The 18,057-nt window shown below is 28.4% G+C and overlaps 1 protein-coding gene across 3 annotated transcripts in view; it reads left to right on the top strand.

Annotated features, from left to right (window-relative positions):
- Positions 1–17,791, top strand: part of LOC129958471 (neuroligin-4, X-linked-like) — a 350,433-nt gene extending 332,642 nt beyond the window's left edge. For all 3 annotated transcript variants that reach the window (XM_056070968.1, XM_056070967.1, XM_056070966.1), the window contains exons 7-8: positions 2,868–3,262; positions 17,277–17,791. In XM_056070968.1, the coding sequence (XP_055926943.1) occupies positions 2,868–3,200 (333 nt within the window). In that variant the 3' untranslated portion in view covers positions 3,201–3,262; positions 17,277–17,791. The remainder of the gene's footprint in view (positions 1–2,867; positions 3,263–17,276) is intronic.
- Positions 17,792–18,057: the final 266 nt, after the last annotated feature.

Below are 18,057 nucleotides of genomic sequence, written 5' to 3'. Positions count from 1 at the left end.
TTCATTTTTTTTTCTGAAAATGATTCAGGTACATTCCTAAATTTTCTCAAAACACATTTCTATTTAATTAAGTGCATTTTAAAATCACGGTTACTTGGTAAAATGATTCTATTTACTGATAAAAGAAAAAATCTTTCATCCTTAAAAAATAAGACCAAGTTTACGATTCAAAATATAAAAAATAGGTTCGACTCATTTGTTGAAACAATCAAGATTTTATTTTCTTATAACAATTTTTGTTTTTGCTCCTCATCTATCTGAGCAAGAAGGATATAATTCTAAACAAGAGGTATATCAAAAGTAGGGCTTACGGTTGGAGATTGCTACAAGAAAAGCTAATAATTGGATAGAATGTCTCCCAAAATAACGGAATATTCCAAATTACCTAGAAACTAATCCCTTACAAGAATCTTTTTTTCAAGTAAACAATAAAACAGCAAAGCAACAAATGACTCGAAATTTCGGCTTGAATTTTTATAAAGTAATGACGAGCAATTTATAGGAATAACTACTAAAGAGCTATGAAGCTCTTCAAATATATAAAAGAAAATGACTTTAAAAAATTTGCAAACAGTTTTCCAAAACATCGTGCATCGTCGAGTTAAGAATTCCCTTGCTGATTTACGCTTTCAAAAATGCAAACAGTAACATTTATATTCAATTTCTCCTTCAACGTATTTTCGAGGTTAAAATATCGATTTTCTGATATCCAATATATGACTTCAAATTAAAGAAACGGTTTTATAAACAATGAAATCGCAAAGCATCGTGTTCGCTGACAAAGGTATTCATCTACCTATTTATCTATTCAAAAATGCTGTACCTTTTTTCTTACTCCTAATCATTTGCAAATTCCAATTATCGACATATTAATTTAAATATATAGCTAGTATTAAAATTAATTATTTCTATATAAAAAAAATTTAAGAATTTTTTGAGTAATGGTAGACTCTGTATTAATATTTAACAGTGAAATACCACAGCTAACAATTGAATACAAAAAAAAATGCTAAGGCATTGTAATCGAATTATCAAAGCTTTATTTTCCTTTTCAAACATTTTTAGTCTCTTTCTTCTTCTTTTTAAATTCTTTTTATTCTCTTTACTTCTTCCTTCTTATATGCAGCTAATCAGGTTTGTTGAATATCTTGGTTTCCGTCTTTACCCCTAAAACAATTAAAAGGACATAAAAGTTGCGTTAGAAGGCCTTCACTAAATGCAATACATTTCGGAGATGTCATAGAATTTAAATAAAAATATCTTAATCCTTAAATTATTTCTAAGATTTATTTTCAACGTTACGGATTGTTTGCGGAATCGCTCAGTGCTTTTTAAAGTCTAGTTTTAACATCTGATTTCACACTAAGTTGAAAAAGAAAACAAACTGGCTGTAGTCCAACTACTTTGAAATGATCGATGCGGGTGGCTGATCAAATGCTCTTCTAGTTTGTATTCATTTTTCAAAGCTTGACAGTATGAGATGATTTACTTCTTTTTGCTATAGTTCTTAGAATGTGTATGCCTCTAGGGAATTTTGCATTATAAAGGCCAGGTGTATAGGTGTTGCATTTTATATTGTGCATATGTAAAAACGTATTAAATGAAAAATGTTGCAAATATTTTATGAACTGCTCATTATTCTAAGATAATTTTATTTTTTTCTCTAGTAAATATTTGTAATACCAAGTATAACGATATTCAATGCACTTCATAAAAGATATTCAGAAATAGTTAAAGTTTAATGGTCAAGGTTTAAGGTGCAATTAAAGGTTTTAGCCAATCAAGGTATAGGTGTTCGGATATCACTAGTGAAGAATGAAATTGGACAAATAGCCACACCACTTAGAATATATATTATCTAGCCTTACAATATGGCTCTGGCGATATCATGCGATGAGATGCTTGCCATTTGACAATACGAGAAACAGCTTCATGTTTAAATAAATCAAGGGAAGTCTATTTATAGAAAATAAATAAAAGTACTAAAAAGAATCATTTTACGTGTTAGATTAATAATTAATGGACGTTTTTAAATGTCTATAAATGTGTTTAGTAGTTACATTTATTATTTTAAATGCTTTAAATGATCGTATGACATTTCATATCTGAGACGATGATGTAGACTGAGTAAGGAGTAATAAGGGCAAGAAAATTTTCAGTTAAATCTTAGTTGTGAAATACAGCTTCTAAACACGTATTTTTGTGTTAAAATGTGCCTTAACTTTTAGTCACTCAAATAGTTCACTCTATGAGCATATAATCACTTTAAGAATATATATATAAGGGAAATAATGTATAAAAATGATTCGAAAGGTTGACGGTTTCGTCTTCCCTAATTATCAGGAATTTTATTTTAAGAATTAAACCTAAAAACTGTACTATTTTAGAATTGCTTTTGACCTATGGATTCGCTAGAAAAGAAAGGGTGTATTCTTTCTCTGGTTGCTCTCTTTCATTTCTTTTGATTCATTAAGCGTGTAAGTCACATTCTTATGCAGCATTTCCTTCTTTTGATAGATTAAGCAGTCTTCAACCGGAAACAATAAATTCGATTTCAAAAAACAAACAAAAAAAATTTTTTTTCTTTTTTCCTATGTGAAGCCCTGAGTTAACAATGATTCTGAAAATTAAGATACTTTTAGGCTAAATTTATAAAATGAAAAGTTACTTTTTTGGACTACCTTTCTAATAATTTTTACAGATATTTTCTGTCATGTAAACTTAAAAAGTAAACTAATTTAAATTGGATATTAACTTTAGAGACAATTCGCATCATCTATCTATGTTACCAAAATTGTTATGGTATTTGTTTATTACTGTCAAGCTTTTAGCAAATTTTGATGATTTTTCTTTTAATTTATTTTCAGCAAAAAGCCATTGACGCTACTTTGGAAGCCGCAGCTGTGGTAAACTTGAAATCGGCTACTCTTCGAGCTCCTCCCCCATCTCCTGTATGCCAGACCATGCAACAGCAGGAATTGACCCTTCATCCTCCACCTCAGAAACTTAATCATCCTCATAAGACCCTGCCGAAGCCCTGCATGGTACCTTGTCCACCCCAAATTCAAAAAGAGAGCTTAGCCGACGTGCAGGCCCTGGTGAATCAGGGGGTTGCTACAATGACCAAAAAGGCCCCAGCACAACAGTTTAGACAGAACGCGCAGGTTCATCAGTCTCATTCTAATGATGTCAAGCTTTAAGAGGATCGTCAGTACATTGCTCTTGTGACACACTTAAGATGTTGAACTTGAGATGTACCGAGGTAAATATAAATCTGCTCTCTCTGCCTTTTATGCAATGTGGTCATAAATATTTTCCCTAACTATAGAAAAAATTACAACATATATAATATTGTGATATCTTTAATATGGAATAATCGTGCTCTTATTATTTTTGATTCATCAGAAAGCGTAACTGTTGAAAAAATAGTGATTTTATATTCGATAATTTTCGAAATGGCGCAACGAAGGTAAAGTTCCATGTGTTCTTTGGTTCCATGAATTCAAATCAGCCTTTACTGTTTGGTATTAGTTTTGGGATTACATAAAGTTCAAGTGTTTACAACGCCAGTTGAAGATATTGATACACTTAAAGTACAGATCACAGATGCTGCATGACAGCCGAAATGTTCGACCATATGTGGGGATAATTTGAATACCGCTTAGTCTTTCTTCCATCTACCAAGTTTGCCACATTAAATTTATTGACATAAGTGGTTTTATACCAGTCTTTTTATTAAAAACTTTATTATAATTTAGCATATGATTATTTCAATATATTATAAGGATTTTAAAAATATTTAAATAGTTTTTTTTACAATAATATTTTGTTATCTGGGAAAAAATTTATGACCACCCTGTATAATATACCGGTCAAAAGCATGAAAAGTCAATTATTTGTGATATCCAGGATTTGAGATAAATTAATGATGAAATTAAAAAGACGTTGTTTGAAAGAACAAGAAAATATCTGATGAGATACAGACAGGGATTTAAATATTTCATGATACAAATATAATTTAAACCGAAATTTTAGTCGAGAAATATCAAATTATACTTAAAATAAAAAAAAAACATAAATAATTATCCATTGTAAAGGCCCTGGAAAAGTTAAAATTATATCACTTTCTGGATTTAATGCCTTACTATATCTTTCTTTTGTTGCCTTGTAAAGTTTCTTTAGATAATAAAATCCGTATTCAATGAAATCTACATTTTATACAGCTGTTTCAAAATTTCATGATCAAAAATTGTAATTTTAAGCTAAAAAATAATAAAAATAAGTAATAAAGTACTTGGAAAAACTTATTTAAGTTAGTGTAAGTTCAGACTTTTAAAATTAATTCTATTATTTTCATAAGATTTAAAAAATTTTATATCACAATTTATAGATATAACATTAACACTCTAAATATACCCCACTCAAATTACATAAATACATAGCTTAAACACAGTATTGCAGAAAATATTATATCGAATTAGTTTTCTTGTTTAGTTGTTATTTGTTTCACTTTGTTCACTTTCGATGAAAGGCACAAACTTCAAATGAATTATCTTGGAACGGGAAAATAAAATAAAAAATAATTATTAAAAGCAAACTTCTTTACGGCGATCAAAAAAATTGCTTAAAAACTTTTTACTATAAACAATTTTTAATTACCCCAATTTATAACTAGATTCTTAAGAAAAATGTACTATCTATAAAGGGAGTTGGAAGTTCTTTTACCATGGACGTTCTTTCCAGATGCCATTGGACAGTAGGGCCGAGCTAAAAAACTTAGACCATTCTGACGTTGAGAGGACAGTGGACAGTAAATACAGTGCAAAAAGTATTGCATTTTTTCTAATTAGAAAGAAGAAAAAAATGGGTTGAAACATTGTTCCATTCATTGAGGAAGGACCGAGACTTTGGACCTTCGTAATTAATCCCAGTGATGTAACTGGATCTGACACTAATGACTATGTACAGTTTTCTGGCATCTTGCCACAAGAATCCAGCAATTGCTGGGGAGGGGGAATGACAGCTTTTCCATTAAACAATAGAATAAAAGAACATGATCCAAGCCTCTTTTTTACTCATTTAATTTTGGGAGAAGGTCATTCGTATTTCTCAGTAGTTTCGCAAAAAGAAAATCTTATGAATCAAAGGGCAAAGGCCGTAAATGAAATCAAAACTAAAACTAATAAAAATGAAGCCGATATTTTTTTCCCCTTACACTAGGGATAAATATGATGTAGTGGAGTTACACAAAGATAAAAAAAATGGTGTTGAGTTTTTTTTTTTTTTTCTCTTTTGTCACTTTTCTTTATTGGCATAAGGAAAAAAAACAGCATATAAATGAATAGCAAATGCCTTTTAATCAGTCATCTGTGTTATTCGGTTTATTCTATTGGATTTTTTCAGAGGTAGTTCACTGTATACATGATGAACGTATCGTAAAAGACTGAAATAAAAAGGTGAATAAGTTTTATACTTGAGTACACCTTCGTCGTTTTTATTACGTAGATATACAAAATGCTTGATTCACGCCTTAAAGGCTTTCTCTCGAAAGGCATTTTTTCGCATATTAATATGGATGAAATATAGACTTCTTTAGTAAAGTTTTTACAGGCAATCAGCAGATGCCTTTAGATAAATAAAGATCAATATATCAATTAAGATCAGTAAAATCTGAATTTAAAAATTAATTAAAAAATTTACTTTAAATCTAATTGAAAGGATTTTCAGAAATATTAAAAATCATGGTTATTTTTATAGGTAATTAACTTTTAGAACAAGCTGTCTATATATTACAATAAGAGAATTTTGAGTGATTTAATAAGGTAGCATTTTTAATCAATGGCATAAAATAAGCTCGATTGAAACATCATTAACTAAAAACGGATTAAATTAATTATTTTTAATCATCTCTGATCTCCAAAACTAAGAAGACGCCAAACATTTTTAAAAGCTAAAAATAAGTATTTCTACTTTAATTAAAAAGAGCGATTTACAGAATTGTTTAAAATATTTAAAAAAAATTGAAATGTTTCCATCAAATTCTGTAATTTATGCGAGTTTATTCGGGTTTCTAAAGAAAAGATTTTGGGCGATATCAGCATTTCTAATTTACAAACTTTTATGAAATCAACTCCTCTAATTGCAAATTAATTTTTTTAAAAAGCACAACCAAAGCTTTTATACGTTGCTAGTTCTTTAATTAAATATATTAAATACCTTTTGTTTAAAAGCATTTTATCATCTCCTAAAAACATGAATAAAAAGTACTAAGAGAACATTTTTCGGGCATTTTCATCGCATCTATCAAAATCAAATTTAGTAGTCACTTTTTTATTCTATGATGTCTACTTAAATTCAAGTTATCATTTATATGAATGCAGATAATTTTGGGATCTGCATTTTAATATTATTCGAAGAAGTCTCAAAGATAGCTTTGGATTAATATAAATATCCAAAAATAAAAAGAATTTTAATATATATAATTAATAAAAGCAATCAAAACATTTTCTTAGCTGAAGGGAACAAATAAGAGTCATATGATTCAGTTTGATTGAGTATAAATATGCATTCGGTGCGAATTCTGCTTATTGCAATAATATATGCAAATAACACTTTTTTTAATTAATTGATCTAAGAGCTTTTTTTTTATTCACAAACAATAGATTTGGAAAATAATTTTGAAAAAAAAATTGTATCAAATTAATAAATATTGTGTATGAAACTTATATAAAATTATCCTTTTTTAGTCTTATCGGATTTCAATTGTAAATGATTTTATTTTCATTTTGCAAATATTTTCGGCACTTTAGAAAGTAAAAAAAAAAAAACCAGAATTTTTAGGAAATTTTATGATACATTTATCACTGTTAAGTGTATAGTTCTGTTATTTCATAGAAGGTCTTGTTATTTTCGGAAATGCCCTGATTAAGTGAGCTAAAGTACATAGTATATTAATAATAGCCTGATTTAACTAGTTAAGCTATGAATTAATTAGCTATTCCAAGAAATAATTAACGATTGACAGTTAAAATGTAGAATAAATAATTTAAATGAATTAAATAGAATGCAAAATCGTATTAATGTAAGGTCAAAATAAAGCCATTTATTACAACTGATATTCCTAAAATGGAACTTAGAATCTGGTAGAAATCTATTTTTTAAAACACATACATTTCTTTAAAATTCTTCTTTTTTAAAGAAAAGATTTTTTTTTACTACGTTTTATGTTACATTTTTAAAATTCTTGACTTCATAAATTTTTAAAATAGGAAGAGTGATTAAAATAATCTATATATCGCAATGATGCAGGTAGTAAATAGTGGCAGAATTAGTCTTGCCAATTATTTTACATTTTAAAGGAGATGCTGGTAGTTCACTGAAATAGGTTATAATAAAAACCAGATTTAAGGCCTAGTTGACATAATAAATAAGAAAAACAAATTTCATTCTTAAAAGAAAACATTCAATTCCACGAAAATCACACTAATAAGATATATTTCAATTAAACCATTTAAATGAAATCAAGTACAATAAATGCCATTTCTTAATTTCTCCTTTTAGGAGAAATACTTGTAATTTAAGAGCTCGATTATGAAAGAGTTTCTTTAAAAGCCATATACATAAATTATGGAGGCGAAAAAAAATCTCATTTCTTTGTAGCTTGCAAAAAAGCATCCATTTCATACGTTTTTATTCAGAAATAATTAAGTATAAAATATTTGACTCGTACCAAGCATTTCTCCAACACCATTAAAAAAAAATCAAAGTTCTTTCTTTATGAATTTGAAATTTTTATCATATAATCACTTGCATATCACTTTAACATCAATGCTACTGGCACACTTTATTGGTGTAAAGAAGCAATTTAATACCCTGGAAAATTGTAGAATCGCGTAATTTTTCTTTAAAACGCTTGGATCTCTGCCAGTCATTCGAGAAAAGTGGTTTTGACCGGGAAAGAAACTCTTTTTACTCTCTATCTTACGCTCGTCGTCAGATTTAAATTCATCTGTTTTAGCATGGAAAGATATCAAACCTTTCAAGCAGAATACAAATGGAAACAATTTTAGAAATTGGAGTCGAGGCCATTCAGATTTTTATATTCCAATAAAAACTCCGTTTCAAAACAAAGAGAGTAAAAATAATTTTTTGAAATATATATGGGCCATTTTATTTGAAAGCACTGTTTTAGAAACTTATATGATTATGTCTACATTTTCATCATGCCTATTTAAAATATGTATGATAAAAGTTTAATTATTGTGAAATTTCTACGAAAAAAATTATACTTGTGAATGGTAAAAAATAGATTAGTAGCTTTTTAAGCTACTTTTTGCTTTGAACGAATTATATGGAAATAATATAGTATTTAATATTATAAATAAAGACATTCTTTAATAAGAACCCAAAAGACATGAATAAAAATATAGTAAATAAATTGTTTCTCTTATTGTAGGCTTCGCTTTCGAACTTTGACTTTATTTAACTCGGCATCATCTATGTAAAATATTAATGAAGGTTATTTAACATTAGGGACTTTGTAATGAAGGATTAGAGTGCTTTTGGATTACATTAAGCAAATAATACGATTTTTATATCATCTTTCTCTTTAAAAGTATTGAATGAGCATAATTTATTCTTTCATCAGAAATTTAACTTGGTGTTTTAAATCAGAATGATCTAATAGAAGAATCTTTATGATTAAACTATATTCATTTTAACATGACGCATGTTAAAAACTTCGTGTTAGTTAAATTGTGAAATCCATGGCATCTTTTGTCAGAGAAAAAAAGATATGACGTAAGATATCAATGTTAGACATAGAATATCTATATGACTCGCACAATTATGTTTGTCACGTGATTGTGTTGCAATAACGTTGACTCTGGTGTAGAGTTTAAAAAAGATCCTGCTAAGTATGAATTTCTAACCATTTTAAGTAAAGTTATCCTACTTAGAATGAGGAATATCCTACTTAAGGTCATATTATCCGATATACTCGACGCTGTTCGGGATTAAAATGTTTCCATGCATAATATTTTTAGCTTAAAAAAATACTTTTGCATAATACATCATAATATACAATGCCATTTTCAAGACATATATATTGAAATAAAACAAAAACTTAAGAAAAGTAATGGTGGAGTAATTAAATTACAACGTTGCTCAACAAAGGAGTACCTAAATATTCCTTATTTAAAAATAATCTGTCTTAAATTTTCTAAATAATTAATAATAATCGAAGGAAAAATTGCACTAAAAGGAAACTGATATCTTATATATATATATTGGTTAAATATTGGTTAACTTCTCGCTGCTTGAAATCACTGCCGTCACCAAACATTTGTTTCCTTTTCTCGCCAGAGGTTTACTTTTCTTACCTTTGTTTGAGCGACTGACTTATGTCTGCTTTTAGGCATTGTTAAATCACTACTTTGAAACAAATGAACATTTGGAAGATATGCATTAAAATGAAACAGAAATTTAACAAACAGTAATAGAGTGTTTCAAAGTTATGTAAAATTTAATCATCAAAATTATTTTTAAATTATTAACAGCTGAAAGAGCTATTACAGAAAGCTGAAATTGATACCACTAATATGATAAAATTTTGAATTCTAATTTGGTTTTAGAATATTTTTTAGGTATAATTTCCCCTGAAATTTGTGTGGACAAAACAGTGAAATTTTAATTAATTTCTAGTTAATTGAATATTTAATAAATCTTTGAACTTGAAAAAGTTTACAGTCTTCTTTCTTTGTCTTCAATAATAACTGCAAAATTTGGTTTAAGTCACAACAGTTGTTTAGGAGAATATCTGGAAGATATAAACAGACCCCACAATGACCCTTATTTATATTCTGATATAACACGAGAAATAAAAATAATAATGTCTCCAATTGCAGTTAAGTTTACGTTTTATAGACCGACTGCAAACAATTTCAGTTTAGAAAATCGTACCAAGTCTGCCTTTCCAGTGGATTGTAATTCAACAAAATAAATTGAATGAAAGACGTGACAGAAATTACTTCAATTTAGAGAATTTCGTTTAATAATAAAATTGAATCATAGGAATTAATTTTCAAATGAATTTAAAAATCTGTATTACGCAGTTGTTTAAAATCTAAGAATATATAATTTCCGTAAGAAATGCGAGTTAGATATCACTGAAATTGATTCGCAGAATGTGTAGTTCAGCTTAGTTAAATTAACATCCTGTTTGATTGCAGCATTAAGACAGGTAGGTATTTCAGGACGGACCTCGTAAATTCGAGCCTTGGTTAGACGACGAGAACGATTTATGAACATTATCAATTTACTGAGCTGGTATCGGCACTCCGAGATACCACCCCACACCAACGAGAGGATGTTTGACAAATGGCGTTAGGTTTAATGTGCATTAAACCACACATACACGACGAACTTAAAGTGGAATGGGGATTCGAACTATGAAATGCTATAACTTGAATGTTCGCAAAGTACACTGATTAAATCAACATATCATCAAGCTAAATTATTAAAGTAACAAAACAACGAAAGATTAATTCAATGATAAGATTCATTGTTTAAAATTCAACGATGAAAATAGTTGGTTTAGAAATTTTAACGTATGATATCGAATACTACTTAAACGGACAAAGGAAAAATCCACATAAAACCAAGTCAAAAGTTATGAAAAATAATTTTGAATGGCTAGAAAGTCGAAGTTCTTGACTCTCAGTGTGTTGCATTAATAATAAGCCTTGAATCCACACCCATCACATGGCGGAAAAATTGAAAACGAAGATCCCACTAAGCAGTTCTACCGTAAAATTTGTCTAATACATAATATATGTCGAACACTGTCAAAGCCATTAAAGTGAAGATCTTTCCGAGGTTCTTTCTTCTTGTTTTTTCATCGGCTTGTTTAAACATACTTCTTGTGACATAAAAAACAAAATGTCTGTCTTGTGGTTATATATTGAAAAACAACAGATTAATGAGGATTTTTTAGAGTGAATAAAACTAAAATGAGAAATTTATTCATTACCAGCTTCATTTCTAAGAATTATGTCTAACTCATTCCTTAACTATTATACGAAATTAACTTGCTTGAAATACAATGGACAATCAATTTATGAACATTATCATCTTAATAACACTATATCTTGATGGGTTCAACTGTGCCAATAGTTCTTAGCACTGGACACCTATTTATTATCCTATTGTTATCAGCTTATGTTTCAATTATAGTGTTCAGGAACGAACTAACAGAAAATTCAGAGAATAAATATGAACAATTCTGAGATGAAAATTGTTATTTCTCTTATTATCAGATTATCCTTCCAGAATGATATCATACGTACAAAACTTTTCATATGTCTAGTTTTGGATTTCTATTCGGCTAGTATATACCGCTGTCCTATACAACTTCTGGTATCTATCTTTGCCCGTTCGGCTTCTGATGGCTGCACCAAAAGATGGAAATATGATATAATTTTAAAACCCTTATATACAATAACATTTTATTCGGTAAGATGTTGGATATACAAACATGGCTTCTGTACCTGAAAGTGATTACGATCAGATTTATTAACACTGCAATCTTTCCCTCTCTAAATCAAACAGTTATTGAGTAACCGACCATTGGGCGAGATTAAGTTGTAATTCGGATACCAGTGTATAATAAATTGCTTTTTATTTGTTCCGTTTCTCCGTAATTTGAATTCGCATTCATTACACGAATATAAAGCTCTTATACTAGTAATATGATCAGTGCTGATTTTTTTGTTAATCAACCACTGATGCATGACATGTGGTTGAAAGATCTAGAGAAACTTATCAAATACATAATTATAGTAGCTGAGAGAAAACAATAATAACTGCATATCCAAGTGCCCTGGTGGTCATGTCTAGAACTTCGACATAGGAAGATTTCAGGTTTGAGATCTGAATCAACAAAAAAACTGCCATGTAAGTCGGCCTAGTACACGTTATATTTGAAGTCAAGCATAAAACGTTTGCCGTTTGGTGTGACATAGAAATTTCGAGGAGGGCTTTCCACCTTGTTGTTGTCCTTATAATCTGGTAATTCTTATCAATAAGAGGTCGTCTCAAAATGCTGGTCGTAAATATAACTAAACCAAACCAACGAAATTATATTTCTCAGGTTTATTAAACGAATGCAAAATATTTTTAATGATTTCTTTTTAAAATTCGAATTAATGAAATAAAAGTCCTGGGATTCATATCTTGAAGAAGAATTTCTAAACAAGATTACGGTTTTATTTTACAGGTTATTAGTGTGAAAGTGAGAAAAGAAATCATTTGCACAAGACTATTTGAACTATAGTACAAGAAACAATTCGTATTATTTTACTCAGAATTAATTTATTCAATTACATTAAAAATACCTCTGAAAATCTTAGGAAGTATTTTATGTAAGAATATTTGGACATAAATAATTAACCATTTTTCTAGTACGTTTTTAATGGGCAAATCTCAATTGCATCGAAAAAAATTTACGTAAAACCTAAAAAAACTGTAAATTTATCTAATATAAAACTTTATTTAATTTTTAAGAATAATTTTTGAAGAAACAATTTTGTAACGAAGTATAAATTAAAATCAAACGAGCCTTCAAATAACACTTTGTATAGTAATAAAAATTAAGATAATTTAATTTTGTTTTGTCATTATTTATTCTACAATTTTAATGTTGAACACTTTTTATTTCTTATGTTAATAAAAATAATAAATGAATTCTTCCGTTAACAGGGAATACAAATTTCTTGTTTACTGGGATTGAGTAAAAGTCAATTAATCAATTATATAAAATGCAGCAACTTAAAATATTGTTTAAAATGTATTCTGTTTAAAAAATTGAATAATAGTTGATTTTTCTCTTTATTTGCATCTTAATATTTATTCAATTTATTTCATAACTTCTACATGAAATAACATAGTAAAATTACTCGAAATAAAGCATTCTTTTTAATAATTTTATGACACAAGAGTAATTCCAGTTCGCATTTAAAAAATAATAAACATTCTTCATGGATAAAACTATTCTTTAAAAGATGCGAAAAATTAAAGCTAGATTTTGAGTCAATGTTGAATTAAATTATGAAACTAAGAGTAAAATTACCACACATTTATACATGGATATTAAATAAAAACATGCAAAACGTTTTTTTACTGAATTTTGCAGTCTGACTAAATTTATTTTCATGATCTCTATTATACAAAATACAATTATCGAAATCATGCAGGGTTAAAAAAAACAAGTTTTTCAAATGCAATATCTCAAGACTTTACTATGCATCTTCATAATATATCTAAAAAAATACATCCACGAATCGTTTCATAAAATGTAGTTCAAGTTTTACCAAGATATTACAATAAGAACTCGATACCTACTTTAAAGGCTTTTTATATTTAGTTGAGTATGATCCCAAATAAACAAATTGCACTACTTTGAAAGTAAATTTGATAAAAGCAGGGAGATAAATTTTTCACTGAATGCATTCGCTTACTCTCTTTATATCGAACTTAATGATGAATAAAATACTGGGGTTTTTTTTTTCCTTCTTTCAAACTACAAATGTTTCGCTTATAAATTTAACAAGCAACTGCGGTATCCCCTTGTGGTTTCGCTTCCAAACAGGGAGAGTTTCTACTTCATTTTTTTCTTCTTAGCATTTATATGTATCGTTTTTCAACGTAACCACAAAGGTATACAGAAAAAATGTTCCGATGATAAAAATTTTAAAAAATAAACTAAAATGTGATCGAAAATACAATTGAGATTAGATTGAGTTAGGTGGTAGTGGGAAAAAATTGAAAGTAAAAATAAATGAAGAAAAGTGGCGTATGAGTACGTAAAAAGAAAGCCATCAGAGAAAAAAATATATAACCACTGCAGTAGTAGACGCATTATGTTGAAAATTTTACCAAGCCAGCAAAAATGAAATGTTAAAAATAATTGAACAAAGCAGAGAAAAGTGAAGAAGTTGGTAACACGTTTAACGCCCTATCATTCACCAAGTAACGAAAAATGAAGCAAGTTGGAGAGTTATGAAATTGGTTTCGGATAATACCAGGAATTACTTTTCTGTTTTGCTGCAACTCGGAGAACAAAAGATAGGACTATTTATTACTTGTCAGATATGAAAATAACGGAAGAGAGTCATTATATCGCCGCCATTTGTATCCATAAAAATTATTTTTATATCTTCGCGATTTTCCCAGTTTGTGATTATCGCAATATTTTGTTTCTCTCACATTTATATTTTCCAGGAAATAAATGTGTAGTTTCAGTAAAAAGAATCAGCATGAAAAAAAAAAGAAAAGAAAAGAAAAAACGATACACTATATAAATCTGTGCACTGAATTTTTGCAAGTATTCTATGTATATTTTCTGATCATTTTTTCAATACTGCAGTGCATATTTTGTGATTTATTTTTACATTATGGTAATGCGTATTTTGTTCTTTAATTCAACGATCAAATATGATTTGTAAATAAAATATATGAAAGTAATTTTATTTGAAAATATATATTAAGGTAAGGTAAGGCTGTAAAACGGTATCTATATAAAGTGGCCAATTTTGGGCAAAATCAGCAAGAACTAACTATTTGTGTACTTAATTGATTAAAATTCATAAGACATATTTCATTTCAAGCATTAAAACAATATTTTTTTTTTAAAAAAAAGAACAATTTTACGATGGATTATAATCTTATGGATAGGTTAATTCTATCCTTAACCCTTTAAACGGCCATTTTTTTCTAGTTAAAATAATTATGGCTTGAAATTAGAATAAGAAAAGGGATTCATTTAGGTTATTAGACAAATTTAATTTGATTAATTAATTAATTTGGTTAATTAATAATTAAGCAACAAATCAAGGCACATCATTTTGTCTGAGACTAAAGAACTGAAGCATCTAAGTTTCTGACTTACTAAAAAAATTGTCAGAATTTATGCCAACCTACATAATTTCATACAAAGATTGATAAATTTGATGGGAAGCGTACTTCCCACGGCCCTAGAAAGGGTTAAAATATGTTTCTGGGGAAATTCCTGTACATTGTCATGCGTTAAAAATCTTTTTAAATATTTTAACGGTTGATAGTAAAAGGCCCTTTTTATGAACAAAAAATGATAATCTGTATTATGAGTATTTTTATTTCAATTTCACAAAATTTTAATTTTATTTTCTATCATGATGAATTTCTATTCATTGATGATTGTTAGAAAAGAAATTTATTCTATGACGATACTCTTTCCATGGATGCACTTTTTTGAATCATAGTTAAACTTTAAAATACAGTGTATAAGATTAATTTGGGAAATACATTAACTTTCTTTTCAAAATTAGAAATATAATAAGATTATTGAATGGAACATAATCTTCATTAAATATATATATATTAGACAGGCATTGTGCGAAGCATTAATTTTAATATTAGCTGTTTAATATTTCATTAATATAATGAAATGCAAAACATTAAGTACATTTTGATTCTATCTGCATTTCAAAATTTAGTTCAAAAATCAGTGAATGAGTTCTTCCAGTTGATCCAAACTTGAATAAATGCAAATTGTAAAATTATTGTCTTTCAGTTTTAAAACTTGCATTAATCACTATCAAATAATATTATTAATTTGATAGTCGTGTCAGCTAGTCACCTAATGTGGCTGATCTATAGATATCTATAAACAGTCTTGCTCTTAAAATGTTCTTTATAAACTAAAAGCCTACAAGTGCAATTTACACGCGGTGTTTTGCAAAATATTTAGCATTGTCCTGAGAATGAGGAAAGCTTTTGAAATTCTCAATATGATCAGTAGAAACGTAAGGAGCGTGAAAATATAGTATCATCAGAAATACTTTCGTGTATGCGTAGACATAAGCTCGAGTGTATTTATATTCTGAAATTTATAAAGTGAAGTCGATTGTAAGTATGTAGATGCAATTTAGAGAATCTATATTTTTATCATGGACAATTATACGTTGTATGCTCACTTGTAGAAAAAACAAAGGATTTGCTTGTATATATACCAAATAGTAACACCTAAAGCATTATATATTCAAACGCAAACTATAATAATGTACATATAAATATTTAATTTTAATTAAATACAATAATTTTTTAAACATTGACTTATATTGAATTAATGTATAAATATACGCAAATCTTGCAATAGTCAGAATTGCCGGGTTCAGCCAGTATTTCATGATCCTTTGGATATTCTCCTAAGATTTATCATATACGTGGCGATCAATTTTCAGTTCAAAAATTCAACAACTGCGATCATTGAATAGATTACTAAATAGCTCTTCCTGTGAGCTCGGTATTGTTTGCAAAAGGAAAGGTTTTCGAAAGACCTTTATCACTTCCTGATAACATTCAGTTTATCCAAAATCCAAATCCTTCTCTTAGAGAGATCGAATTTTACGCCTACATACCAACTACTCATTCGTCAATTGAAGCATGTTCTTCCAACGTAGTGCGACTAATTTATGAACAGTGTATGCAGCTGACCCATTCCTTCTCAACCGGGATATTCGAATGTCACCTTTCCTATTTCAATGAAACAATGGTTTACGATTCAAACATTCTGCTGTCGAGATTCAAGATACCAACGGCCTCTCATTCAGCTGCTTCAGCACTTGATGAATAGTTAGGGGTCGACTCCTTATGTACATCTGGCTGCATGATTATCTTTGGACCATTTTGCGTTGAATGTAATTAGCCTTAGAAATTCACTTGTCTTTTGTGCATAATTGTCTCTATAATATCTTAATCTTATAATATCTTAATATAATAGGAAACGAAAAAAATTAAATATGTTGTTTTCAGTCAGAATGACGACTAATCCGACAGTGAAATTTCTTAGCCTCCATGTGGTTTTATCCTTGAAAGTATCATAAGAAGATATAACTGCACATGGATACTTGAACAGATTTATTGAATCAAATATGCTGTAAGAGCAATGTTGGAAATTTTAAAATTCTTAAATATTAAAAAAATTAATATTGTCTAACATTTTAATAACAATGATAAACGAAGATGATTATGAAATCTCTTTAAAAAGACCTATTCTATTATGATATATGGCCAAAATAAATAGACTTTTTACATTTGATTGTGTGATTTGATATTACGTCGTTCATACTAGTACGTCGTTTAGGAGCGAAAGCTTGAACGACGTACTAAAAAGGTTCTACTATGTAAATATAAACTCACTATTTCATAATGTGAATCATTATTATTTTTTTTTATTTCAGACTTATTGTCGAATATTTCGGTGCAATTTGATGTTCCGTGATGTCATTTGTTGTTTGTTGTTTTCAAGATCCCAACGAGCTAATATACTGGTGAATCTTACTACAAACTCTAAACTTCCAGTAACATGAGCTCAAGATGGATATCCTTAATTATATCAATACTTGTTTGTGGTGATATAAATTATATGTCTATATATGTTATGTATGCATCTAGCACTATCTTGGATACTTATTGTGGGGACAAGGTACTAAAACCACTGTTGCTTGTTTTGCTGCTGTTAAGGTGACTGCCTACGTTCAAGACTTTCTTTTAGTTCTTTATAGTGTTTCTAATAAGTAGTACAGAAAAAGAATAAAAATCTAAAAAACAAATTTTTGTACGAGTTCTAATTTTTTTAATTGACAAACTAGGAAGCAACTTTCTACAAAATTTTACCAAATTGACTAACACTCTTCCAAATTGGTCAATTCCCAACACTTAAAAATCATAATTTTCTTTACACAGTAAGCAAATAACAAAGTTATCTTTAAAATGAACAAAAATTTAAAAGATAAATTAAAATGCAAAAATATCATAAAGGTTTATATTTTACAATATAGACGTTATTCCAAATTTTCCATTTACTTTCTAATAAAAAAAGTGTACAGTTTACACCGGAAATTTTAATTCATTTTATAAAATATTATATACAAAACATTAAAATTTCTTTTAATGAATTTGATTAATGTAAAAATGTTTGAATTAAGGGGACGGTGGACTCCATTAGGCACTTTTTTTAAG

The sequence above is a fragment of the Argiope bruennichi genome, chromosome X1 (genome assembly GCF_947563725.1).
Source record: "Argiope bruennichi chromosome X1, qqArgBrue1.1, whole genome shotgun sequence".
Lineage (NCBI taxonomy): Eukaryota > Metazoa > Arthropoda > Arachnida > Araneae > Araneidae > Argiope > Argiope bruennichi.
This window is presented reverse-complemented; position numbering and strand designations above follow the sequence as displayed.